Source organism: Sciurus carolinensis, chromosome 2 (genome assembly GCF_902686445.1).
Source record: "Sciurus carolinensis chromosome 2, mSciCar1.2, whole genome shotgun sequence".
NCBI classification, from domain to species: Eukaryota; Metazoa; Chordata; class Mammalia; order Rodentia; family Sciuridae; genus Sciurus; species Sciurus carolinensis.
The window spans coordinates 21,960,962-21,988,292 of NC_062214.1; the positions used below are offsets into that span (position 1 = coordinate 21,960,962).

General features: G+C 39.4%; 1 protein-coding gene and 1 non-coding gene across 2 annotated transcripts in view; one reads left to right on the plus strand and one right to left on the minus strand.

Moving 5' to 3' along the window:
* Phf20 (PHD finger protein 20) overlaps positions 1-27,331 on the minus strand; it is a 128,615-nt gene that overhangs the window by 15,972 nt on the left and 85,312 nt on the right. Inside the window, 5 exon segments of the mRNA XM_047538421.1 lie at positions 489-588; positions 11,179-11,357; positions 11,901-12,062; positions 13,416-13,514; positions 21,837-22,115. Coding sequence (XP_047394377.1) covers positions 489-588; positions 11,179-11,357; positions 11,901-12,062; positions 13,416-13,514; positions 21,837-22,115 — 819 coding nt within the window.
* LOC124978407 (U6 spliceosomal RNA) lies at positions 16-120 on the plus strand. Its single transcript, XR_007107433.1, has one exon. It is a non-coding gene; the product is annotated as a U6 spliceosomal RNA (small nuclear RNA).

Sequence of the window (27,331 nt, forward strand, 5' to 3'; positions counted from 1 at the left end):
CAAGAAAAGGAAAAGGTACCCATGCAGAAGCACATATGCTAAAACTGGATCACTACAGAGAAGATTAGCAGGGCCCTGAGCACAGATGACATGCTAATTCGTGGGGCATTCGGTATTCTTTACAGAGTTTCAATCAAGCCAGATGAAAGTTCTAGACAACATTGTGCTTATCATTAACAATATTGTACTAAATAGGTAGATGTTTTTTTGTTTTGTTTTTGTTTCTAACCACAACTTTAAAAAGGAAAAAATTCTAACTCAAGGCCAGGTCTTCTACACATACTCTCTCTTCACACATACTCTCTCACAGTTAAGCTCAGGAGAGCTGGCCACCAGGTGTGCTAAAAACAAAGGTGAGGAGAGGTCAGAGTCTATCTGATGCTGAAGAAATGAGTCTCAAGAGCACATACACTTAGGATGCTTCATGATCAGCTGTGCTAAGGTAAAGGCTATATATTTTTAATACCCCTGACTTTAGAAATCTCTACCTGGAGGGTCTTGGCAAACATAGCAGGTGTATTTCTCGGGCACATTTTCTTCCAGCAATCCCATGCAGACCCCATGCTGCCAGCACTGGCACTCTTCACACTGTTAGAATTAAAAGAAGCAACAAAAATTAAACTCAGAAGATATCCTCTAACCAAAAGTAAGACCCACTTGCTGGGGGAACAGGGAGAAAGAGAGGGGAGGGAGCACTCCCTTACTGACTTCTAAACCACTATCCAATATGGTAGCCACTGGCCACATGGGCCAGTATATTTAAATGAACAAGTTAAAAAGTCAGTTCTCAGTCCCACGAGTTACCTCTTTAATGCCCAGCAGATACATGAGGCTAGCAGCTACTGTACTGCACAGTATAGATAAAGAACATTTAGCTCTATCAAACAGTGCTGATCTCAAAATAATGACAGTTTCACTTCCATTTCTAGAGGCTTTTACTTTCCTGATCACTTTATGGAAATTGAATGAAAAATCATTCAGATCTTTAGAAAAAGGCTAACTTGAAGTGACAAAAAGCTGAGTTTGCATTATGGTTCATTCATCAGCTGTGTGACTCGGCACATGTCACTTCTCCCTGGGCTTCAGTTTTTCCATCTGCAGAATGGGATACTATTTATATACATCCCATGGCTGTCTGTGAGGATGCAATGAATCATATACAAATCTCCCATTATAAAGCTTAGCACACAGCTTTATGTGTTGAACTCCTATTACTAATGGACAAGCCAATTTACTTTGATCCCCCCAGAATAATCATGATAGCATTTCACATTGATTCTCTCCAAACATTACCAAACATCATACAACTGAAGAGAGGCAAAGGTGGATCAGAACATGAACCTGGCTAATTGTGTGTCATTCTTTTAACCCCTAGGCTCTATACTGCCTTTCCAGGGTTTTGGAGAGCAGAGGCAGAGTGGTAGGAAGCTAAAAGGGAAAGGAAGGAGGTAATGAGGGTAGAATTGGGAGACATGTGGATAGTTATAGTCTGAGAGCTAAAGGTTACTCCCAGAGAGGTAACAAGGACACATCAAGCAATTCCAATGCAGATTCCTAAATCTTAACTACCCAACCAACAGAAAAATTCTGGAAGGCAGACAGTGAACTTCCTGACATGACTCTGATGGTGGGCCACCAGCCTGGCAACAAGGAAATAGAAATTCAAAGCTTAGACAATCTTTAACCACTTTAAGTGACATAGGTCCCAAGCATCAAGAAGGCTTCCCTGGGGGCTGGGAGATAGCTCAGTTGGTAGAGTGCTTGCCTTGTAAGCACAAGGCCCTGGGTTCGATCCCTAGCACCCAAAAAAAAAAAAAAAAAAAAAAAAAAAAAGAAGGCTTCCCTGGGCAAATATAAGACTTCTAGTAAACTAACCATACCAAATCATCAACGGCAGAACTAGAAGAGAGACCTCAGATAAGAGTCTCCAATTTACCCCTGTGAAAACTAAGGCTCAAAGGAGGAAAAGTAAAGTGTGTAAGAGAATAAAGGCAGTCAGTAGCAGAAAACAGACTAATAATTATGAATGAAAGTCAGGCTGGATGCATTGGACATGCCTGTAATCTCAGTTATTCAGGAGGGTGAGGCAAAAGGATCACAAGTTAAGACCAGCTTCAACAATTTAGTGAGATGCAGTCTCAAAATAAAAAATAAAAAGGGCCAGGGATGTAGCTCAGTGGTAGAGTGCCCCTTGGTTCAATCCCCAATACCGAAAAGAGAAGGAAGAAAATCTGCCTCACCACTGACTGTGTATTGAGAATTAGGATTCATATCTAAATTTCAAAATTCATAGTGATGAATTTTCATATGGGTCTGGCTAATATATATTATTCATTTAAAAAGTTTAAATTTAGAAATCAGAATAACCTGAAAGATTATATATATATATATATATATATGTGTGTGTGTGTGTGTGTGTGTGTATATATATATATATATATATATATATATATATGAAAATGAACATAAACCTGCAAGATTTTTATGAAGAAAATCTTAAAATACTATTTGCACAAAGACAATATAGTACATTGCACCCTAATCCTGGACAGCAAGTTAGTATCATAAAGACATCAACACACCTTGGGTTAATAGATAAAAATAATGTAGCCCCTCCCAAAATAATAAATTCATAACTGTGTAACATATGAAAAAATGGTAAAAACATTTGTAATTCCTACTACAGCCTATACAAAACCTCTATAAAAAGCCCCTACAATTGAGTGTGTTGGTATACCCTGTAACTCCAACTACTTGGAGGCTGACACAGGAGGATTGCAAGTCCAAGACCAGCCTCAGTAATTCAGTGAGACCCTACTCAAATAAGGGGGGTGGGGGAACTGAAAACATAGCTCAGTGGTAGAGCACTTGCCTAGCATATTCAACGGCTCTGGGTTCAACCCCCAGTACTCCCCAATAAAAGCCTATATAGTTAGTAAGAAAATGACTAACCCACAGCATAAAGGATATAAAGACACAGATTAAGGGTAGAAGGTTAATTCTTAATAAAAAGATGTACAGGTCAACCATTAAAAAATTAATATTAACCAACTGAATTCACATAAATTAATATGAAATAAAACTAGACAAATAATATGTACATATATTATTATTTCTAGGTTTTAAAGCTTAAGGTAAATATCAGTAAATAAAATTCTTTATAGTATTATGTATGTCATAAAGTGTTTATAATAAACCTTACTTCATTCTAAGAATGTTATTCTCATTGAAAAGCTGTTTCTACTTCATACACACACACACACACACACACACACATTCCAGAATATCAACAGCAGTTATCCCTGAATTATTCTGGGTAATTCTTATTTTCTTTGTGATTTTCTATATTTCCTAAGTGCTACAATTATAAAATTTTCAAAAGTTTACTTAAAAATAAGTTTCAAAATGGCTATACTAATAGACTAATGTTTCATTCATCTAAAGGGCAAAGACAAAACACCCAAATTAACAAAGGTTCTGGACAATTCTTCAATATAATCATCAGGGAGATTATATATAATATTGCTATGGCAACTAGCAATTATCTGTCAAAATTATAAATATATATACTCTTTGGCCTAGGAATTCTACTTCCAAAATGTGGTTTGATAGATATTCTTATACAAATGTAAAATAATTTATATTAAAAATTGTTCCTACAGACACAGTAGCACATGCCTGTAATCCCAGCAACTCGGGAGGGTGAGGTAGGAGGATCACAAGTTCAAGGCCAGTCTCAGCAACTTAGTGAGACCCTACCTCAAAACAAAAAACAAAAAGAACTGGGGATGCAGGTAGTGGTAATGCACTCCTGCATTCAATCATCAGTAATAAAAAACAAAAACAAAAAAACTAACATTTGGTTTAGACAAAAAAAAAATTAAGATGACTGCAGAAAAATGTAAAAATAGTTAATGCTACTGAACTCTATGCTTCAAAATGGTTAAAATGGTAACTTCTATGTTATGCATTTGTTAGTTCAGCCAGAGAATATTTCTGGAAGGATACACAAAGCACTAGTAATAAGGCCTTCAACCAGGGAAGCTGGGATGAGATGGGGATAAAATTTTCTTTTGTGAACTAATAAGAGTGCAAATTTAAAAAAATAAAATTTAAAATATGGGCTTCTTGGACAGGTATGGCAACACATGCCTGTAATCCCAGCAACTTGGGAAGCTGAAGCAGGAGGACTGCAAGTTCAAGGCTGGACTCAGCAACTAGGCGAGGCCCTAAGCAACAAAGCAAGACCCTACCTCAAAATAAGAAAAATTTAAAAATAAATAAAAATGAAAATGAAAGGGCTGGGGATCTGACTTGGGTAAAGCACCCCTAGGTTCAATCCTTAGATCTATGAAACAAAGAAAGAAGGGCTTCTTGTTAAAGCTGTAACATAATTTTCCCTGAAATTGGGCACCTAATTTATTGCTCTGGGGTAAAGGTCAGCAAACTATAGCCCATGGGACAAATTCAGCTAGAATCTTGTATTGATAAAGGATTATATGAACAAAACCACATTTTACATATTGCCTATATCTATTTACAGCAGCTTTTGAATAGTTGTGACAAAACCATATGGTCCTCAAAGCTTAAAATATTTATTATCTAGCCATTCACATTCTGCCAAAATCTGCTCTAGAATAATTAAAATAATTTAAATATCAAATGTGTTTTCTCATATTCATGTGGTACCCAGATTTCTCAAATATTCATGATTATTAAGTAGGATTTTAACCTTCAGTGATTTAAATAAGCACTAGTTAATAAAGTCAAATAGTAATACACTCAATGTTGATAGCAATCAAATATTATATATGGTCAAAGAAAATATTCCTCAAGTAATACATGCGCTTCTAGAAAAACTCAAAATGTATTCAAGCATTCAAATACAAATTTAAGTTAAAAAATTATTTTAAGAAAAAAAATTATTCATGCCTTCTTAACTAGATGATCAATGCATTTAAAAAGTTACTTGTATTTGTTGCAGTTTTCTTGCTCTACATTTGTGCCTTTTGCTAAAGTTACTGAATGGAACAGGTATACTGCCCACAATGACAGGAACTGTCAGAAACTGCCCCTTCATAATACACAGCCAGCTGGAAAACTTGGCTCAAGTGGACAGCAGAGGAATGTCCTCTAGAACAAAAGCCAAGGTGCTTTGATGTGAGCTGAACACCACAATGCCAGACCCAAGTGTTGAACTGAGAGCTGGGGAAAAAGACAGAAAGTCAGCTCCTGATTCTGCCATGTAACAGCTGGTGTGATCCCAAGAGCCCCAGGGTCAGTGTCCTCATATAGCACATAATGGCACTTTAAGGTCTACCCTTAATACCCCTTGATCATTACTACTTATAGAAAAGTCAAAGGAGAGATTACCACAAAGGATCAGAAATGGGTCACGTACTGATTAGATAGAACAGCCTTGCCAGGAGGAGTCTTCAGTTATTCACCCTCTGAAGATTTCTTCAGATGAGAACCAAATTTGATCAGACTACCAAGGCCCAGAACTAAGCCTATGTCCGGAGAAAGAGAGTTGAAACTTTGAAACTAAAGATCTTCAACATCCTTTTAAAAACAAATTTTAGACTTGGGTTATAGCTCAGTGGTATAGTGCTTGCCTAGCACATGTGAGGCACTGGGTTCCATCCTCAGCACCACATAAAAATACATAAATAAAATAAAAGGTATTGTGTGTCCACCTACAAAAACAAAACAAAAAAACTATTTAAAAATTCTACTAAAAAATCCTAATAGTCTTCATATTGTGTAACAATTTCCAATTGTATCCCACAGAGCTTCAGAGGTTTTGCAAAAGTGTATGTTTTAAAAAGAATGAAACTATTTTTTAAAAAACAAGACAAAAAATGCACACTGAAACATGTTTAGGCCAAATGTTAAAATAACAGAAACCACCAGTACACATAATTTTGTACTATACACATAATTCTGTCCTAGAACAAAGCTTTTTCCTCCCACCTATATTTATTCTAAGTGACTACACAGCATGCTGTTTAGGAAAAGTCATTCTGACAATGGCCATGTGCATCAAGCTCATCTCACTGGTATAACCAAATACAGAGAAAAAAATAAAAAAAAAATAAGCCACTGAAGTGCTCCAAAACATCAGTCCCCAGCCCTTTTATTTTTATTTTTATTTAATTATTTATTTATTTATTTTTTGGGTGCTGGGGATCGAACCCAGGGCCTTGTGCTTACAAGGCAAGCACTTTACCAACTGAGCTATCTCCCCACCCCCTTATTTTTATTTTTAAATTTTTCTTATTTTGAGACAGGGTCTTACTATGTTGCTTAAGGTCACAACTCTGACTATATATCAGAATTCATGGGAACATGTGTGCTGTTCACATTTCCAACCTTAAAAGTGAAGATTACTCATTTTAAACTTTACTTTAAAACTTTTTTTCATCTTAAACATTTAAAACTATTGCTTTGTGGAGTTGAAAATATAGCTCAGTGGTAAAGTGCTTGCATGAGTGAGGCCCTGGGTTCAAATCACAGTACCACAAACAAAACTACTGCTTTTACCAGTAAGACATTTTGGAGTTCTACAAAAAAGTTCATTAGGAACAGGGTTTCTGATGCTGAAAAAGGTATAAAAAGCACTAATATCAAGAAGTGTTGAAGACCATTTATATATCTGTAAATTCCAGAAGTTACTATGAAGACCTATCAAAAAGAAGTGTGCTTCACCTGAAGTATGTTTGTGTGTACATACTGGTTGGGGTGGGAAAGGGTTGGTCAGCCAGCCTAGACAATGTGACTTTCAAAAACAAATTTGGACTTCTGTGGCGGCCACCGCCTCCTACCCAGCTCTGCATGCTCCTCTGCTGCCGCAGTCGCTGGCGGCGGCCGCGGGCTCCGCGGGGCTACAGCCAGGAGTCCAAAACTACCTACCTGGAGGACTTTCCACAACTCCCTGAGTATGAATTGGCCCCATCCAAGTTAGGAGAGGAAGTGGATGATGTTTATCTCATTCGAGCTCAAGGATTGCCTTGGTCGTGCACTGTGGAAGATGTGCTTAACTTTTTCTCAGACTGCAGAATCCACAATAGTGAGAATGGAATTCATTTCCTTTTAAATAGAGATGGGAAACGAAGGGGTGATGCCTTAATTGAAATGGAGTCAGAGCAGGATGTGCAGAAAGCCTTAGAAAAGCACCGCATGTACATGGGTCAGCAATATGTGGAAGTATATGAGATAAATAATGAAGATGTAGATGCCTTAATGAAGAGCCTGCAGGTCAAGTCTTCACCTGTGGTGAATGATGGTGTGGTTCGTTTAAGAGGACTTCCTTATAGTTGCAATGAGAAAGACATCGTAGACTTCTTTGCAGGACTGAATATAGTGGACATTACTTTTGTGATGGACTATCGAGGGAGAAGAAAAACAGGGGAAGCATATGTGCAGTTTGAAGAACCTGAAATGGCCAACCAAGCCCTGTTGAAACACAGGGAAGAAATTGGTAACCGGTATATAGAGATATTTCCAAGCAGAAGGAATGAAGTTCGAACCCATGTTGGCTCTCATAAGGGAAAGAAAATGGTTATCTTCGCCTACTGCTAAGTATATAACTGAACCAGAAGTGGTCTTTGAAGAACATGAAGTAAATGAGGACATTCGACCCATGACAGGTTTTGAAAGTGAGAAGGAGATAGAACTGCCTAAGGAGATCTCAGAAAAGCTTCCAGAGGCTGTTGATTTTGGAACTACGCCTTCATTGCATTTTGTCCACATGAGAGGATTACCTTTTCAAGCTAATGCCCAGGACATTATAAATTTTTTGGCTCCACTGAAGCCTGTGAGAATCACCATGGAATACAGTTCCAGTGGAAAGGCTACTGGAGAAGCTGATGTGCACTTCGATACCCATGAGGATGCTGTTGCAGCTATGCTCAAGGATCGGTCCCATGTTCACCATAGGTATATTGAACTGTTCCTGAATTCATGTCCAAAAGGAAAATAAGACTTCCAGGGACTCCTGATAGTAAGGATGAAGCAAGAAGCATTTCATTTGCACATCTTTCTTGGACATGGGCTATAAAGTTCCTGTTTATTGGCAGGAACTGCTAGAGAAAGGATTTTGGGGTTTGGGGTTAATTGCTTTTAAGAAAAATTCATAGTGAACTGTTGAGAAGGAGAAAGATTCAGTTTGGTATTATGAAATAAACCACAAATCTTAAATTTTTGTTTAAACCGTTCAGGATCTGATTAAGAAAATCTGATTAATTCCTTATTTTATATAATTAAGCAGTTTGTTTTTATAGAGGATATGTTATCCATTGTAAAGACTACATATTTTTATTCAATACTATCTTTAAAATCTTTTTCTCATTTAAAAAATAATCTGTTTAAGGTTTCGATTTTGCCTATGAATTGAGAGCTCTGATGTAAAGCGTCTTATGGATGAAATAATGTTTTATTGTAACTAAACACCAAAGCAAGGAAAGGGTTCAGACCTTTAAACCAGTATGGTGTGGCAGAATAGTTTTAATTTTAGCTATATTTGATTACTTAGGGGTAGCAGTTAAGATAAATAAATACCGCAGGTTAGTGAGTAACGACAAGTGGCAGTTTTATGTCTTTAGAAATGTTTTGCCTTTCTAAACCTTGTGGTTAAAGGCATTTAATATTGGTGCCTGTCTGTTTAAGGGGAAGTCTAGTCTCAACTTAAAAGTTGACTTCCCCCTCCCCCCCACTGTTTTTGGTTTTGGGTAAACCTTAAGGGTGTTTGTTAGTCTTGAAACTGTAAAGTGATATGTCACCATAGTCCAGACTGGTAAGGACATTAATGGCTTCATTTGATTTAAACCAGCTTTAGACAGGAAAAAATCTAAGTCTCCTCATTTGCTTTTTCAGTGCAGTAGCACATCCCATATTTTAGAACAAGTAGGGGTGCCTTGCTTTAAATAAAAATAGCATTTACTGTATAATTGTGTGAAGGGTTTATGGATAAAGCTACTTCTGCCACATTGTGGCAGTACCTTCTGCTTTAATATTAACTTGTTATTTAAATATTGGACAAAAATGGCTGGCTTCAAAATGTAGTCATTAATAAACTAACTTTATGTGCACCTGTGTAGGAGAATCAAAGTTCTGTATACTTTCTTTGCCTTGTTCCTGTTCTCAGGGTGACAGCTGTCACCAGGAGATGCAGTTCTAGTTCTTAAAATTGAATTCCCAAGATTTCAGAGAGGTGATATCTGGAAGAGAAATTATGTTTTCTCTCACTTAATATATAACCATCTTCGATTACCAGCTAAGATATGAAATCACTGTACTGTAAGTAGTCAATTAATGGAGGCTTGTTTCAGTTTGAAGATTAAAAAAAAAAAAAAATTTGTTTTTTGTTTTAATTCTTAGTTATAAATAGTGACAGTACTTGAGTATACTGACTGTGTTACTGGTTACACAGGCTATACTTGTTATAAAATTGTGCAAAGCTACATGCATACATAAATAAGTACAATACAAATATGTAGCTGGTAAAATCTGAATAAGCTTGCAGAATGTGCCAATGTCAATGTCTTGGTTTTGATATTGTGTTAGTCTGTGGGATCCTCCTGACAAGGGAGGAAGTCTGGGCAATAGTTCATTAGACTTCTCGTTAGTAGTATCTTTCTCTGCAACCTCCTGTGAATCTAGAACTATTCCAAAATAAAAGTTTAAAAAAAAAAAAAACTTGGTAAATAAAAAGTGAAAATGTAAGAATACCTACTCCCTCTGGCCTTTCTGAGTGTTTAAATTATGGCAAGTCTAATATTTCAAGAAATCAAAGGAAAAGAGATTGCTGAGTAAGAAAAGACAAGTATAAGATAAGACAAATAAATTACTTTATAAATGCACATAAATTCGATGTATGCAAATAAATTATATTAAGTAAAGATCCAAACGTTAATTTCAAAAATTGATGTACATATTGACCTACAGCATTATTAAGGATAAGGAAATAATATTCCATCACAGACAGGCTGGGTCTTTTTCTCATAATTACCACAGATAACCCTCTTTACTGGAAAACATCTCCAACCCCTTCTACACAACCAACAGAGGGAGGCCCCAGGCAGCCTTTTTGTATATTGTGAACCTACCCACACCCCCAACCTGCCCCACCACCAGTCAGATGATTAGACCAAGGGTGGGCATTTAGCCTAGGACAAACCTCTGTCCCCTCCCACAGGTGACCATTCCAAAGGCTAATATCTGATCTCAACCCAGCTGGAATTCCCTGCCCAGGAATTTAGAATTGGACAGAGCTAGTCTCTTGAACACAAAAAGTTAAAATGGGGAAAGTGGGAAGGGACCATGGGTGACCACTTTGCAATTTCCAAGAAAATTAACAAGTAGCAAAAAGGTTTTAAAAAGAACCAAATCAACTCCAGGAAGAAGAAGGAAACAGGCTAGACCACGCCCCTAAAGATGTAATTCTAGACTCCTAAGCCTGGATGCAATTCTGCCTCTGGGTCTAGGATCTTGCCTATTTTCCCAACAATGTTTGTACTTGCTCCCAAAAGATGCTAACCAATGTCTCAGTATTTCTGTTCAGGAAGGCAGATGCCAATATACTCACAGTACTTAGGATAGCCCTCAGAGTTAGCCAGACAGCAGCCACCTCTGCCATAACTATAATAGCAAGTGAATGTCAGGGCAAGCAAATGGGGCCAGGGATCAATGATGGTCTCCCCAAGACAGGTAGAGAGGTACCACCCCACAAGCCAAAGAGAAAGATGATGAAGATATGTCAGGAAAACAATAGGAAAGAGAAATGTTATAAAACCAGCCTCCATTTCTTTACACCACAAAGAAAATTTACCTCAAAGACAAGATGGGTCCATAAGAAAGTTAAATTGTCACCCCAGGTCTTGGTTCCTTGCTATCCAACTGTGTGACCAAGACCCTTCCCCTTTATTGGCTTCAAATACCTTCAGCAGATAATAAGTTGGAGCTATGATTCCTCAAGTCCTCTCTTATTCTATTAATGGGCCATTTAAGGCAGCCTGAATAACTAGAAAGCTGAACCCAAAGGCAGACTCAGGTCACTGTTAGTACTGCATAACTAGGGCTTCTGACATGACTCCCCATTGTTGCTGGCTTCAACATTCTCTCCCAGGACAAGTCTGTGCTTCTCTACATCTACACCTGTGTTCTGGAAGCTCAACCCACCTGAATCATGAAGTCATTTTCCTCCTGGACTTCACAGATACAACGGACCACCTCAAAATCATAGCGGTCATCCCCATCGAGTTCCTCATCTGGGTTGGTGGTCACATCGACATCTTGGCCATACTCCTCATCACTCCAAAGAAAACTCTCAGAAGAGGATTCGCTCAAATTATCCTCCTCTGGAACGTGAGGGAAACCAACAGTCACTATTTTAAATTATAGTTATAAAATGTATAAAACCGTAGCTTGTTCAGAATAGAAAATGACCTTACTCCAGGGCTGGGAAATCAGGAATCAATCTGTTCCTTGGGGTTGTCATTAGTCCAAATGGAGTACACTGCCTAGCAATGAACTGAAATCCATTTCCTCATTTCACTGAAAGAGCATGAAGCTCAAGGTCAGTGGCTGCTTGAGGTCACAGATCTGTCAGTGAGCTTCAATTCTTTATAAACTACATAGTCCATAACTAAAATTTTCCTTAATCTTCCCATGGAGCCAGCCCTGATGAACAAGGCTGTGTCCACAGCCACCTTTAAAGTTCTGCAGACAGTGGGGAAAGAGGAAGGGGAAGATCCCAGGAACAATCAGAACCAGAATCAGTAAGTCTTAGTACCCGATTAACTATAATCAAGCCAACATTTACCACATGCTTATTCTGTGCCAGACACTGTTCTAAGTACTACTTTCTAACAAATGATCAAGTCAGCAGTGAGCGCCCTTACCAGCTGCTTTCAATTTCCCTTTGTGGTTTCCAGATTCTGAGCCATGGAGCTGAGGGCTCATATGGACTCCAGGCTTGTGTGACCCACACCTGGTGACAGCAAACGCCTTGGGTGGAGAAGGTTCCTGGGAGGTGTCACTGATCTCCTCACTGCAGGGGCATTCTGGAAGAACAGCATGAGAAAGAAATGAGCAACTCCAGACATCATTTTTTTTATTATTATTACTTTATTTGTTTGTTTTTTGGTACACAGAATTAAACCCAGGGACACTTTAAAACTGAGTTATATCCCCAACTCTCTTTAATTTTTATTTTGAGACAGGGTCTCACTAAGTTGCTGAAGCTGGCCTCAAACTTGCAATTCTCCTGCTTTGGCTTCCCATGTTGCTAGGATTACAGGTGTGTAACAGTTGCTAGGATTACAGGTGTCTAACACCACACCTGGCAACCCCAGACATCATTAGGGTATTACAGAACCAACCTCATCCAACCAGTAAGCCTGCTGTTCCAATAGCTCAAAGGTTTAACAACAATTCAACCAAGAAAACGTATGGAGGGCAGATTTAGGATTTCACACTTCCAGTTACCTCTGAGAACTCCAAACCCAAATATTCCCTTTTCACCATCATCTTCCTCCCCTGTTTCTGGTAAGATTGTTTTTCTAAGTCAGAAACTACAATGAACGGGGGAGGGTAAGGTGGCAGCCTGTAATCCCAGCAGCTCAGGAGGCTAAGGCAGGAGGATTACAAGTTCAAAGCCTGCCTCAGCAATTTAGCAAGGTCCTAAACAATTCAGCAAGACTCTGTCTCTAAATAAAATATAAAAAGGGCTGGGGATGTGGCTCAGTAGTAAGCATTCCTGAGTTCAATCCCCTGTACCAGTACCAAAAAAAAAACTACAATGAAAATAAAACCTGGCATCTCTTTAACTGCCAAGGTTTAACATAGACTTTCTTAAACATTTTTGTTGAGGTACACCCACACTTTTCAAGAATGAATTCTTTCTTGAAAGATATATGTGAACAGTCATTCATCTACACATCCTCTCAGACTTTGTTGCCTCCGTATATACGGTCCTATGAAGGGTATACTGGTCCATGAGGCTAGTGGGGAGGCTTTCATAAATGCCAGGCAGAGCTGGTCATGGTGGTACATGCCTATATCTCAGCAATTCAGGAGGCTGAGGCAGGAGGATCAAAAATTCAAAGCCAGCTTTAGCAACTTAGTGAGACTCTGTCTCAAAATTTAAAATAAATAAATATAAAGGGCTGGAAATGTAGCTCAGTGGTAAAGCACCTCTGGGTTCAATCCCTAATGAAAAATAAAAAATGCCAGTTGGGCCTTGTAAGACCTGGCGATGTACCCCACCCCAGGCCACCCCCAACAGCGCCCATGCTAGGCTCAGTCCACAAGTCCAGGAAAAGGCCTGCTGGTCCCTCCTCTCCTCAGTGCAGGTCCACAGGCTACCACAGGAGGAAGTCATCCCTTCACACCCAAGAAACCCTCAGGAAAATTACCAGGTTTGGTTTTCTTTTTCTTTTTCTTTTTCTTCTTTGGCTTCACTCTCACAAACTCTTTGAATTTCTTCTCTTTGTTCTTTTCCTTGTCTTTTGCAGCTACAATTAAACACAAGTTTATGTGTTTGCATTTTAATGTTTTTTCAGCATAGGGATGTTTATTCTTTCCTTATAATTAAGCACATCCAGCGGGAAGAAACAGAATATGCAGAACTAAGTTCTTGGCTTGGCTGTGCCACGGAGGTCATCTTTCTTGCCTTTGAGGGCTCTATAGTAGCTGTAGGACAGTGTCACTCTTCCATCACTTGGCCTCTAGACCCCAGGAGACAACTAACTGCTGGCTGCTACTGTAAATGAGTTTTGGTGAAACATGCCATGCTCGTTTGTTACATGTTGCCTATGGCTGATTTCATGCTTCAAAAGCAGAGTTAAGCAGCAAGGACAGAGGCCTTGGGGCCTTCAAAGCTAAAAATAAGTATTATCTATTCCTCCCACAGTTCATTTGTTTGGTACTTGGGATTAAATATCAGCCTCTAGCCTATCCTAGACAAAGTTCTATTATCAAACTTATTATCCAACTATATCCCCAGCCCTTCTTATATTGAGATAGGGTCTTGCTAAATTGCCCAGGCTGGTCTTACATATGTGATCCTCCTGTCTCAAGTCGCTAGGATCGATCACAGGTGTGGGCTGCCACACCTGGCTATTCTTATCTGTCCCTTTACAGAAAAGTTTGCCAACCCTATTTGGATCACTGTTCCTCAACCCTGTCTGGAATCGTTTAGGGAACTTTAAAAAAATAAATAAATAAATAAGAGTTAGTGATTTAGCTCAGCAACAGAACTCTTGCCTAGTATGCACAAAAACAAACAAACAAAACAAAACAAAACCAAAAAAAGCTCGGCTCAGTGGCACATTCCTTAATCCCAGAGGCTTAGGCAGGAGAATCTAGTTAAAGGCCAGCCTCGGCAACTTAGCAAGACCCTTTCTCAAAATAAAAACAAATAAAAAGACTATTGCAACATTGAGATACAATACCCGTTCTTTTTGTTTTTTATTCTGAGACAGGTTGCACAGGGTCTCGCTAAATTGCTGAGGTTGGCTTTGAATTTCTGCTCCTACTGTCTCAGCCTCCCAAGTTGCTAGGTTTACAGTTGTACACCACCATGACCAGTGCTCAGGCAGGGCTCAAGTGTTCCTCCCACCTTATCTTCCCAGATAGTTGACACTACAGAAACAAACACACTACCATGCCCTGTGTCTCAAAGATATTTAAAAGGAGATCTACCTGACTCTCAAGGGTCATATCAGCACTGCAGCCCTAATCCCTTTCCCAGATAGGTACCCAGGAACTGTCAGAGAGGAATAATGGGCTACAGTTAGCTGGCATATCTGAGGTCTCTAGGCTAGGGAACATATAGGACTCTCTTTGGGCAGCTTTCCTGCTAAAATACATCAAGACTGAAGAAGAAAGTCCAACAAATGAGAAATCTAGAAAAGAACTTTGTCTATTTTTCAAAAACACTCATTTTTAAATCAAGAACTAAAATTCAGAGAAATAAGTTGACTTGGTCAAAGTCATACAACTGATTAGCAGAAACAAACCCAAAAACCAAAGAAGCCTGAGCTGACCTCTGCAAGACATCAGAGCTGGTATACTGTGAAACTTCACTTGGAAACACCAATCTACTTCGACCCTCTACATTTGTTTATTCAACTCGAGGCCTGGCTGACAGGAGAGGAGGCATTGAGTGACAGAATTACCCAAGGCTAAAGTCAGAAGGGACACCTTCAGGACAGATGATCAGCATATTCCCCTTGGGACCTCTGAACCTTTGCCCTGCCTGTCCCAGCACAAGAATACCTTTCTTCTTCCCTTGCTTTCTGGGGAAGCTCCTCTTTAACTTCACCCCTGAGGGCCTGGACTTCTAGCTCAGGCTGCTGTAATGAAACAGACTGGGTGGCTTCGACAACAGACATTTATTTCCCAGAGTTCTAGGTGTTGGCCAATCTGATTTGCTGCATCCCCACATGAAGCAGGGAAGGAACATCCCTCTCTGAATTCTTCTTAAAGGATGCTAACCCCATCATGAAGGCCCCACTTTTTAACATCATCTAAACTTAATTACCTCCCAAAGGTTCCCTCTCCAAATACCGTTACACTAGAGGACAGGACTTAACATATGAATTCTAAGAGTGGGGAGGAGTCTGAGACACAAGTCAACCCAGAGCAAGGCCTAACTTGAATGCCACCTCCTTTCATTCCAGCTCCTACCCTACAGGCAAAAGCTGCATCTGTGTTCTCACAGCATTTTATGTATTCCTAAAACAGAAATGAGCCCTTGTCACTGTTTATGTGTTTCTTCCCCCACACGAAAGGGTTCTGACTCAGTTATACAGTTCTGCATCACCACTTTGAGAAATGAGGAAACCAGATTTGTGAAGAGAGCTGAGTGAAGTCACACAGGAACAGTGTTCACTGCTGAGATGGCTCAAAAGACTCACAAGAACTGCTTCTTATGCTCTACCTTATCCACCCAGAAACTGAGGGGACCAGATCCCTCAACAAAAAAAAAAAAATTCTGCAGGGTGTTTTCTACTCCTGATGGTTCTCCTAGAATCCCCAGGCTCCATCAGAGAAATCCACTAGAACCCATAACCAAATAGAGTATTTGCTATATAGTCAAACAAGAGTATTCAGCATAAAGAGTGTGTGTGTGTGTGCGCGCGCGCATGCATTTTTTTAAACAGTCACCATCCCCAAGCAGCACTATTGTCACTTAAGCAGAAGAAGTATCTATTTGTCACTTAAGCAAAAGTCAAGTCCGCACACACTTCATATCCCTGTGAATTAGCAAACAGAATACCTGGTATCAGAGTCTCATCCTAAAACATCCTTCCACCTGAACTCCCCACGCTGTCTGAAATTCCACTCCAAAGATAAGGGCTTTCTTAGAAGGCTGTGGTGTAGCGTGGTTCTATTCTTTCAAATTTTAAAGCATCGTTATCAGGTTACACAAGTATTAGCAAACTGACACACCAGGGAGGTTCTGATGGGAGAAAGGTGAGGGGAGATGCCTACCACAGAGGTTCCCTCCGGAGGGCTGGGGAACAATGAGGCAGCCACACTGAGGAATCCTCAGAATGCTTTGCACATTCACTCTGGTTGACAGCCAGCAATGTAACAAAGGCTGACCTTTCTAGAGAGCCTAGTCCTCAGGCAATGATCTTGAAGCTCCTGCTGACTCAGGCAGACACCGGACTAGTGGCCAAGGTTTCAATTTCCCATCTAGATCACAGCAAGATGGCCAGTCTGATGGTAACTGCTGAACATCTCAGCAATCAGGCAGAAGACATATTTGGACAGTCACCAAGCTGCCTATGAGTTCTGTGTCCACCTGATAATGAGGGTAGGGCTGTATTCCTTGTTGGATGCACAAATGCTATCTTCCACCTGAGGGATATAGAAATGACCAGGCTATAGCTCTGACAGTGGGTGAGTAACCTGTGTGGCACATCTACCAAATGGACCAATTTTACTAAGAACACTTTAAACAGGCTAAAACATAGGAATTTAAAGGACCCAAAAGTATCTCCTAAAGCATTATTGTATTTGACCATCCCTCTCACCCTGGTGAGTATACAGCAGGTGCCATTTTTAAAAGCCAATAGGTAAAAATTCCCAGTTTACCCAGAGATTTTCAAAACTCCACTGAAAGGAATCCTGCAGTATCAGAGAATAAAATGCCAGGTAAACATAATGTATGAGATCCAAGGTGTTACAAGAAAGCAGAAAATCAATCATTCAATTCTCTTCAGTATTCCAAAATGGTGAGGGCTTACCTAGGCTAAGCGGTCCTATAGCCTAAGAGGTTGGCTGAATTTAGAACTCATTTCTGCCTGAGCTAATGTTTCCACTGAAACAAGGAGCTAATGTCTTATTAAATTTATTACAGGCTAGAAACTATGCTAAATATTTAATTTAAGCTGGGTCATTTAATGTAACAAAGTTATTTCCATTTTACAGATGAGGAAAGTGAAATTTAGCAAGTTCTTTCCCAAGATCATAGAGCAAGCAAATGGTAGAAGCTGGCTCCAAACTTTGGTGAGCTGACTTGGAGCCTGCACATGCTACTCAACATGAACCAAGACAGTGAAGGACATACAGTTAACCAGGAATCCCAAAGCCAGACAGTGGACCTGCACATGGCCAGGAACATCTACCCCACATTCAGGTGCAAAATCTCTCTTCAGACAATTACCATGAACAGGGACGCACAGGGGAACTATGTCCTAGCACAGAGATAAGATTATCATCATGGTGGTCAGGCAATTATGACTTTCCTGGGTACCTTTATGGCCTCCTACCTGCCAAGTCTAGGCTTTGGAACAACCTGGTTCTGGTGACTCTGTTGTTTAGGGTAGGTAACAACCCTTTACAGTGTTACATCCTAGTCCTGCCAAGATGTTACTTCATTACTCCATCCAGTTCTGCTACTTCAACTGGCTCTGACACTTCAGTGATCTCCACTTCCCTCCATGCCATTTCTAATCCCTGAGTCCTGGCTCCATCCACAGCTCTGCAGAGCCTACAACATGTCAGTGAGTCAACAAAATTCTTCCCTCAAGGCTCTTGAAATCCAGCAAGAGTTCACACAAATGCACTAACTTCAGCCACATATGGTTGAGATGAATGAAATCCTGGAACAAGGGGAAGGCCTTGCAATAAGATCAATAAGTAGACTAGCTCATAGATTCATCACAAGAACTCAGGAAGTTTATACACAGAAAGGCACAGAAAGTTCAGAAGACCTGCAGAGTCCAACTGTGTCAAAGGAACCGAATGGGACTCATGACCTATATGCCCAACTCCAAAACCTATGCTCTGAAGAAGCAGTATCCCATCCTTAAATAACTTATCAATGAGTAATATAATCAATGGGGATACAGCCCAGTGGTAAAGCACCTATGGGTTCAACCCCCAAATATCAACAAATTAAAATAAAAAGGGACAGGAATCTAACTGAGTGGTAGAGCATCCCTGGGATTAATCATTAGCCCCATTAAAAAAAAAAAAAAAAAGTTGGAAGGCTAGGGATATAGCTCAGTGGTAAGTCACATCTGAATGTCAATGAGCAAGACTCAGTCTTTAAATATGTAGTCTTTTGTATTAATTTAAAGCTATCATGTCACTTTTTATATTTGGGTGAAGTACAAAAATTACAAATTGTACATTTAGGACTTGGCACCTGGCTCAGTGGTAAAATTACCTACCTAGTCCTTGCATGTGTGAGGCCCTGAGTTCAATCTCCAATACCACCACCAAAACAACAAAACTAAACTAAATTTAGCACCACTGAAATACTGAACTGGAATGTCAGCAATAGGCTACATATACAACAGTGGTCCCTTAAGACTTTTTTTTTTTTTTTTTTTTGTAATGCTGGGGATTGAACCCAGGGCCTTGTGTGTGTGAGGCAAGCACTCTGCCAACTGAGCTATCCCCAGCCCCACTTAAGATTTTATCACTTAGTGATGTCATAACCCAGATTAGTTTGTATAAGTACATCCTATGATAGTCACGCAACTACAAAATTGTCTGAGGACACATTTTTCAGAACGTGTACCAGCAGTTAAGCGACTTACAACTGTATTTTTAATAAGTCATCCAGTGACTCCCATGCAGGAATGCTGGATGCTGCTCCATGTGAGATCTGGGTCAGGTAAATATTGTAGGTGGTATTTGTGAGGTGGGGGAAATCTCAATGACAGGTCCCCTAACTCCTAGGAAATAAGCCTGAACCCAGAATTAACCAAGTTATCGAAAACAGAGAGATCTAAAATCACCTAAAAGATAAAAATGGTCACCCAAGGCAGCAGGACTGGCTAGTAACAGACATTAACATCCCTAAGGAATAAGTGTTTGGTCTCAAAGACAGCAAGTAGTGACCAGGCAAGAGGATATTATAGCCTAAGAACAGAACAAGTCCCTTGCTGCTTTGTGCCAGAATAACCACAATCATGAGCACCAGGCCAAAAGGAGATTTATGTCTCTTTTGCAATGTTCAGGTCAGAGCCTGGTAATAAATTGTTGTTGAACGAACAGGTTGATCTATTTTAGCCTGAGGCAATCTAACTCTAGTACTCTGATCCCAAGCTCAAAAAGCAACTTTCCTTTTCCAGAGACTGTCTGAGCTGGACAGAAGAAAGATAATTTGGGTAGCTGTAGGCAGACCCTTTTTTTTTTTTTTTTCACCTTTTAGTGGTACTGGGGATAAGCCCAGGCCCTCATGCATGCTAGGCAAGCCCTCTACCACTCAGCTACTTCCAGTCCTTTTTTTAAATTCTATTTTTGAGACAACATCTCACTATGTTGCCCAGGATAGCCTTGAACTTGTGATCCCCCTATCTCAGCCTCCTGAGTGTCTGGGATTACAGACGTACCATCACAACCAGAAAGACAGACTTTGTTTTAAATGAATAACTGACACTGGGCCTCAGTCTACTGTAGTCTGGCTTCTACAGGTCTTCTCTGAGAGACATCCAATTCCCTGTGGGGGCCCAAGGAAGACTCTAGTAAGTCACTAAGTTGGTGCCCTGCCCTCAGCCCACATTGGATTCTCTTCCTAGTATCCCCTGGCCAGCTGGTCTTCCTCGGGCAACTCCTTTAGCTGAGTGCTTGGTCTAACCAAGTGCATAACCAGAGCACCTATAGCTGAGGGTAACAGAGCTGTACAGTCCAATAAATTCAATATCCACTAACCACATGCAGTTACTGAGCATCTGAAATGTGGTTAGTCTAAATTTGAGATGTTCATTAAGTATAAAACACACACTAGACTTTAAAGGTTTAGTACTAGAAAAAGTATAGAACTTGTAACTTATATTGATTATGACAATGATAATACAGTCATATGTCCCTTAACGACAGGGATACACTCTGGAAAATTCAACATTAGGCAATTAAGTCACTGTACAAGCATCACAGAGGGTGCTTACATAAACAAAGACGGCTGTATCACTACTCGATATACTCTTTTGGGACCACTGTCTCTTATGTTGTATGTCACTGACCAAAATGTCATTATATAGCACATAACCATATTTTGGATATAGTGAATCAAGATATATTGTTTAAAGTAATATCTGTTTCTATCTGTTGATTCATCTGTTTATTTATTTGTAGAACTGGCAACTGAACCCATGGGTGCTTTACCATTGAGTTACATCTCCAACCTTTTTATTTGTTTATTTTGAGATAAGGTCACCGTAAGTTGTTGAGAGCCTCATTATGTTGCTGAGGCTAGCCTTGAACTTGTGATCCTCCTGCCTTGACCTCCCGAGTTGCTGGGTTGGGTTTACAGGTTTGTGCCACCACATCTGGCTTCTTTTCACATTTTTACAATGTGGTTACTAGAAATTTTTAATTTATACATGTGGCTTACAAATTTCTGATAGATAACGGCACACATGACTAAGAAACTCCAAACTGGCCTGAACGTGTTGTATCTTCCCAGCATGATGGTTGAATGATATCTTAGAGGACCAGAGATAACCTTCAGATGGCATGGCTCTGTCCTACTGTCCTGAAACTTCATTTAATATGTATTTCCTTGGGGATGCTGTCGGATGCTAGGAATTCCGCATTTCATTTAAATCTATACACCTGAATGGAAAAAGCTTTATAATTCAAAAAGATATGTAGATATTACAATTTCAGGTGAAAACAAGATGGGAGGTCATAGAATTTGTTAGAAATCCATTATTTTTTCTGAAATTTCCCTAAAAACATAATTTCTCAATTTTTATGTTTCAGAAGAGAATTCCAAAATGGTTCTCTATAATTAAATATGAAATGAGATTTTGTGGTGCTCCATACTAGGACCATTGTGGTTTTTAAACAAAATAAACAAGTTAGTTTTCTTTGAAAATAACTTCAACTGCAATTAAGAAGAAAGAGGATTTGTTCAGTAGCAGAATCACATATAACTTTTTAGTTCTTTTGTGCTTTTGTCCTGCTGGCAGGGATGGGACACAGGTTTGGGGAGGAGAGGAGAAGGGAAGAGGCTAACACTCACGCTGTTTTGGGCATGAGTTCTCTTGCTGGTTTCTGAAGGAGCTCCCTTGCTCAACTGCTCCCCACTCATCTTGGGACCACCAAGGCCTTCAGAGACTAGGTAACTTTCTCAAGATAACTTGGGCAGCAAGAGGCAGAGACAAGAATGAGAGTTAAGTATTTCTGCTTCCTGCAGGAGGACCATAGCTCCATGATACAATGCCTGGGGAACACTTATCATTTTCAATCATGTGGGATTAACCAGACCAAACTAACCTAATGCCTGCTTTCTGTGTCACAAACATAAACACAGTGACCTTTGCAGCAGGGTCCTCCAGAGCACAATGCAAAACCAAGATACTTACTTGGGGAACTGGCAGAGACTCGCTTCCTGGTCAAGCCTTCCTGGCTGGCTTTGTCAGAAGTTGAAGAACCCCTTGTCTGGACATGTCTCTTCCCTGGGCTCTCTTCTGGCTCCAGCGATTTATCCATTCCATGGAAATACTTCATGTGATAATGCAACAGTTTCGCTTTGCGGAAAAATTTTAAACAGTCCACAACCTTGCATCTAAACTTGTGATCTAGGTCGACAGCTGGCGCATTAGGTGTCCCAAAATCATCTGTTTTCTTAAAAGTATTTGGTACTGGAAAAAAACAAAAACAAAAACAAAAGATCCCTTTGTGTTTATCCTAGTTATTAAAAAACATGCATTAGCATCTGGCAATAGAAAGTAAAACTTATTATGTAGCCCGAGATATCAAGCAGACAGCAATTACCTCCCAAAATTATTCTTTGCAGAAAATCACAGATAAAAACTGTGATTCGTATTTAGAAAGAAGAGGTCAACATGCTCATTTTAAGTAGCTTACAAGTTCTCAGGGTTTCACTGATTTTGGGGAGAGAACAGGGGAATATCCTAAGGAAAATCAGGGACCTCAAGTCAGCACTTGTTGCTTGTGAGTTGGACTAGATTGATATTTGCTGCACCCTATACCCATCAAGTAGCAGAACTAGGGAACATTCTACAGGATCTCTTTATGAAACCTACGGAAATCTACAAGTGTCTGCATAAGGAAAGTGTAACTGTTAAAAGGGTTTTAGTATTGAGCCTTTGAAATTTCACCATATGCTTTGTTGTAGCAAGTATTTTGTTGGATGAAAAAAGCCCACAGAATGCAAGAAGGAAAAAAAAAAAAAAAAAAAAAAGGCAACCAAATCAATGGAGCAGGAGGACAGGAGAAGAATTTGAAGGACTCAATAATCAAATTCAAAGAGAATAAAAGTTTGACCCCTCCCCCCCAAAAAAAAACAAATAGAAAGTAACTGTCTTTTATGTACCAATGACAAAGTGTAAATAGAGTTGTCACAGGATCCTCATGTATGTTAGAACCATTCACTGAAAACTCCCTTCACAACACCCTTACCCCAGGAAGAGCAGTCACCTTAAACTCAAGTCACTACTCCTCTACAGACAGGGTCATCCAAGAATATCCTTAGTGGACCTTTCTTGGGTAAATCCAATTTTTCCTAAAGGTAATGATATAACTTCCATTAAAAGCAGGTAGCACAAGATAAATAACATCTGGTTAAGTATTATGATTACTTTTTTAAGTATCATAATAGAATCAGAAGAAATTTTTTAAAAAAATCTTAAACTCAATTATAATCTACATTTAAAAAATTAGGTTTGATGATCTGATGGATGCTGTTACATAAAAATTTAAATAAAAAATTATACACACACACACCCTCCAAAGAAGAATGTCTTAAAATCACTTTCTATCTATGATAAAAGATAGAGATTTCAGTCAATTGGTTTACAGGTTAAAAAAAGAAAAGGTAATATGAAGTAATGCATACTTTTCAGATAAATAATTATATGGGAAAAACATGTCAGAGAAGATAAAAGCTCAAATCTCTAACATATTCTAAAATTCCTTTTTTTGGATACTGGGGATTAAACCCAGAGTGCTTAACCATTGAGCAATACCCCCAGCCCCCCCCTTTTTATTTTTTATTTTTTTTGAAACAGGGTATCACTAAGTTTCTTTTTTTTTTAAGCAATTTTTTAGATGTAGATGAACATAATACCTTTATTTTATTTATTCATTTTTATGTGGTGCTGAGGATTGAACCAGTGCCTCACACATGCCAGGCAAGTGCTCTACCACTGAGCTAAAACACCAGCCCTGCTTTCTGAAGCTGGATTTGAACTTGTGGTCCTCCCAACTCAGTCTCCAGAGCCACTGGGACTACAGGTGTGCACCACCACATCTGACCTAAATATCTTTTTTAAAAACCAAAGGTTTCTCTGCAATTTCCTTCTCTTAGTCCTACTAGGTTGAACCTATAAACCTGCCATTTCTGTAAGTCAAAAAGGTTCAATACTAGCTACTCCAGATGGCTTAACCCTAATAATCCCTTTTCTTTTTTTCTTTTTTTTTTTTTTTAGATGTTGTTAGATCTTTATTTTATTCATTTATGTGGTGCTGAGAATCGAACCCAGTGCCTCACATATGCTAGGCAAGCGCTTTACCACTGAGCCACAACCCCAGCCCCTAATAATCCCTTTTCTATATGACAGACCTCAAAAACCATTGTAGATAACTCCATTTACCACTTCTTGAACAAAGATAAGATCCAAGGTCAAAATGTATCAACACTGCCTGTAACTATTTGAGGGTAACAGTGGTCAAGTCCAGGTACAGTAACCCCAACCATTCCTGGACTTCTTTGAAGCCCTAATGTGTGATAAAGTTGTTTATTTTGAAAAAGAACATAAAAAACAAATATGTTTTGGGGCTGGGGTTGTGGTTCAGTGGTAAAGCATTTGCCTAGCATGCGTGGGGCCCTGCATTCGATCTCCAGCACCACGTAAAAACACAAAATAAACAAAGGTATTGTGTCCATCTATAACTAAAAATTTAAAAATTAAAAAAAAAGCATGTTTGAATTTTAAAGATAATACAGAAGTTAAAAATAGTAAGGAATTTGAACCAGTTCCATGAAGAATTATTAAAAACTCTGCACCCTTCTGTATACATACCGGCCATCTCCACAAGGCAAACACAGCACAGCAGCTCCAGATGTGCACTCTGCAGTTTAATGGACTATTTCAAATTCTGGCTCCTCTATTTACTACCCTTGCCTCAGTTTCCTCATGTACAGGTACACATGATAATGGGGACTACTTTATAAAGTTATGAGAATTAAATAAATTACAGGCAAAGAGCCTAGAAAACTACCTGGCATATAATAAGAGCTCAATAATTATTAGCTAATATTACCAAACAATATTATTTTGGACTTAAAAACAAATGGGAGTTAAAAATAGTTTTTAGGAATTTACCTGCTTATAAGCAGACATGGTTACCACCCTCCACCTCACTGCATACTTGTGCCACAGGCACCTTACCACTGGACTATATCCCCAGCCCTTTATTCATTTTGAGATAGGGTCTTGTTACATTGCAGAGAGTCTCACTAAGTTGCTGAAGGTCTTGATAAATTGCCCAGGTTAGCCACAAACTTGAGATCCTCCTGCCTCAGCCTCCTGAATTGCCAGACTACAGGCATAAGCTACCTCGTCCTATCAACCTATGTATTCTTTATCAAAGTGGTTGAAAAGAATTGGGAATTTAGCTCAGTGCCACAGCACTTGCCTAGCACATACAAGGCCCTGAGTTCAGTGCTTGGTCTGTGGAGAAAAATAAAAGTAAGGGGAAAAAATCCAAATACATGTTGAAAAAGATGTTCAGAGGCTAAGGAAAGCCTTCAGAACAGCCTTCACGCTGACATTAACCATTCTATACTCTCGACAGTTCCTGAGTTAATTCAACTTCACATATGCAGACTACCAATGTCCTAATACATCTCCTCCTCCTCCAAAAATAGATTTCAACAGAGATGTGGGCTATCTACTGAAAGGAAGAAATGACTACCTGATCATCTACCCATTCAGCAAGCCTCTCAAGTAGAAATAAGGTTAGTTGAGCAGGATGAAAACTCCTCCCACGGGGGGGTGGGGGGGGGAGGACTACTCCTCATTCTTGTGCATAAAGCACAAGGTGGGACAACTGTATTTCCAGCAGAGCAAGATTGGCACTCAGGTAAGGGGTAGTGCCAGGGTCACAAAAGCTCAGGTGGGCACAGAAACTCCCCAATGAAAAGACACTGCCAGTTGTCACTATCAGAAAGCTCCTGGACAAAGAAAGAACTCTTTTCACTCTGTGAGCTGCTACATTTTATGCGAAGAAGTAAACATCAAAAGAAGAAAGATTTGAACATTATGAGTATTTAACCATGGAAGTTTAGGAAGTCAGACTCCCCCCCAAAATTATCTTGGTGACATATATTTCACTGATACACAAAACCTTCTGCTCCTAAGCATGTTGATAACCTATACTAGACCATTAGAAAAACAATTAACATGAGCATCAGATAAGGTGGGCAGCAAACAGGCTACAAATCAGCTATGGGTAACAGCCTGTGTCAGAATCTTTCATCAAACAACTATAATTTCAGAACCACAATCAAAAAGTAGATAAAAATATAAGATAGGAATAAAATGTTCATGCTAAATTTTGTTTTGAGGGGAGAGTACTGGGGATTGAATTCAGAGGCACTCAACCACTGAGCCACATCCCCAGCCCTATTTTTGTATTTTATTCAGAGACAGGGTCTCACTGAGTTGCTTAGGACCTCGCTTTTGCTGGGCTGGCTTTGAACTTGAAATCCTCCTGCCTCAGGCTCCCAAACTGCTGGGATTACAGACATATGCCACTGTGCCTGGCCCAAGCTAAATTTTTTTTTTTTTAAGTTGTCAATGGACCTTTTTTTAATTATTATTTAAATGCAGTGCTGAGAATCGAACCCAGTACCTCACACATGCTAGGCAAGCACTCTACCACTGAGCCACAACCCAGCCCTGTTCATATTAAATTTTTAATGATAAGTGTTTAAGGATGTATTAAATGAAAACAAACAGGAAAAAAAAGATATATAAATGCCCCAAGATTTAGCAATTGTTCCTTTCTAAGTTCTTACAAACTGAACTGTTTTATTTCTAAACCTAACATTTTTAGAGATACGAAAAAGCTAACATTTTTAGAGATATACTCCCACCAAAAAGAGCCCTCTGTGCACAATGAAGGCTCCTGGCTCAGCCAGTTAGGCCAAGTGGCTGCCTCTGTGGCACACCCCTTCCACACACAAACTGAGTCCTGCTCAGCCTTCTAATGCCACCTGCCTGCATAATGCTTTCCCCTTGGTTCCTGTGCAGAACAATCTGCCCTGCCTTCCCTGAATTTCCCTAAGTTCTTCATGCAAAATAAATCTTGTAGCATTTCTCCCTTTCTATTTGTACAACAGCTGATTCTGAAAAGCTGAAAAGGGGAAGGTGCTTCATTCTTCTCTTACAACTTTAATCTTAGATTATTACTACATCAAATAAGGGACTTAACCCATTGCATAAGAAGAATACTAATTTCACAAGGTTCCTAACATGTTTCCAAGAGAAAACCCATTATTAACTACAACAAGGTATTTCAACAATAATTGTCATCCTCATCACTGACCTCATATTTGCTTCCTTAAAACAAATTTATGCATAATCTCAGCCAGTGAGAAATATAGCTGAAGCACAATCTGCAAAATTCTAACATCTAATTGACCCACTTTATTAATCAATAAATGAGGTATTAATGGCAATTAACTAAAACAAAAGGAATAGTAAAATGATACAACCATCAAAGGTATTTTATAGCAGGACATGGTGATGCATGCATGCCTGTAATCCCAGCAGCTCAGGACACTGAGATAGGAGGATCTCAAGTTCAAAGCCAGCCTCAGCAACTTAGT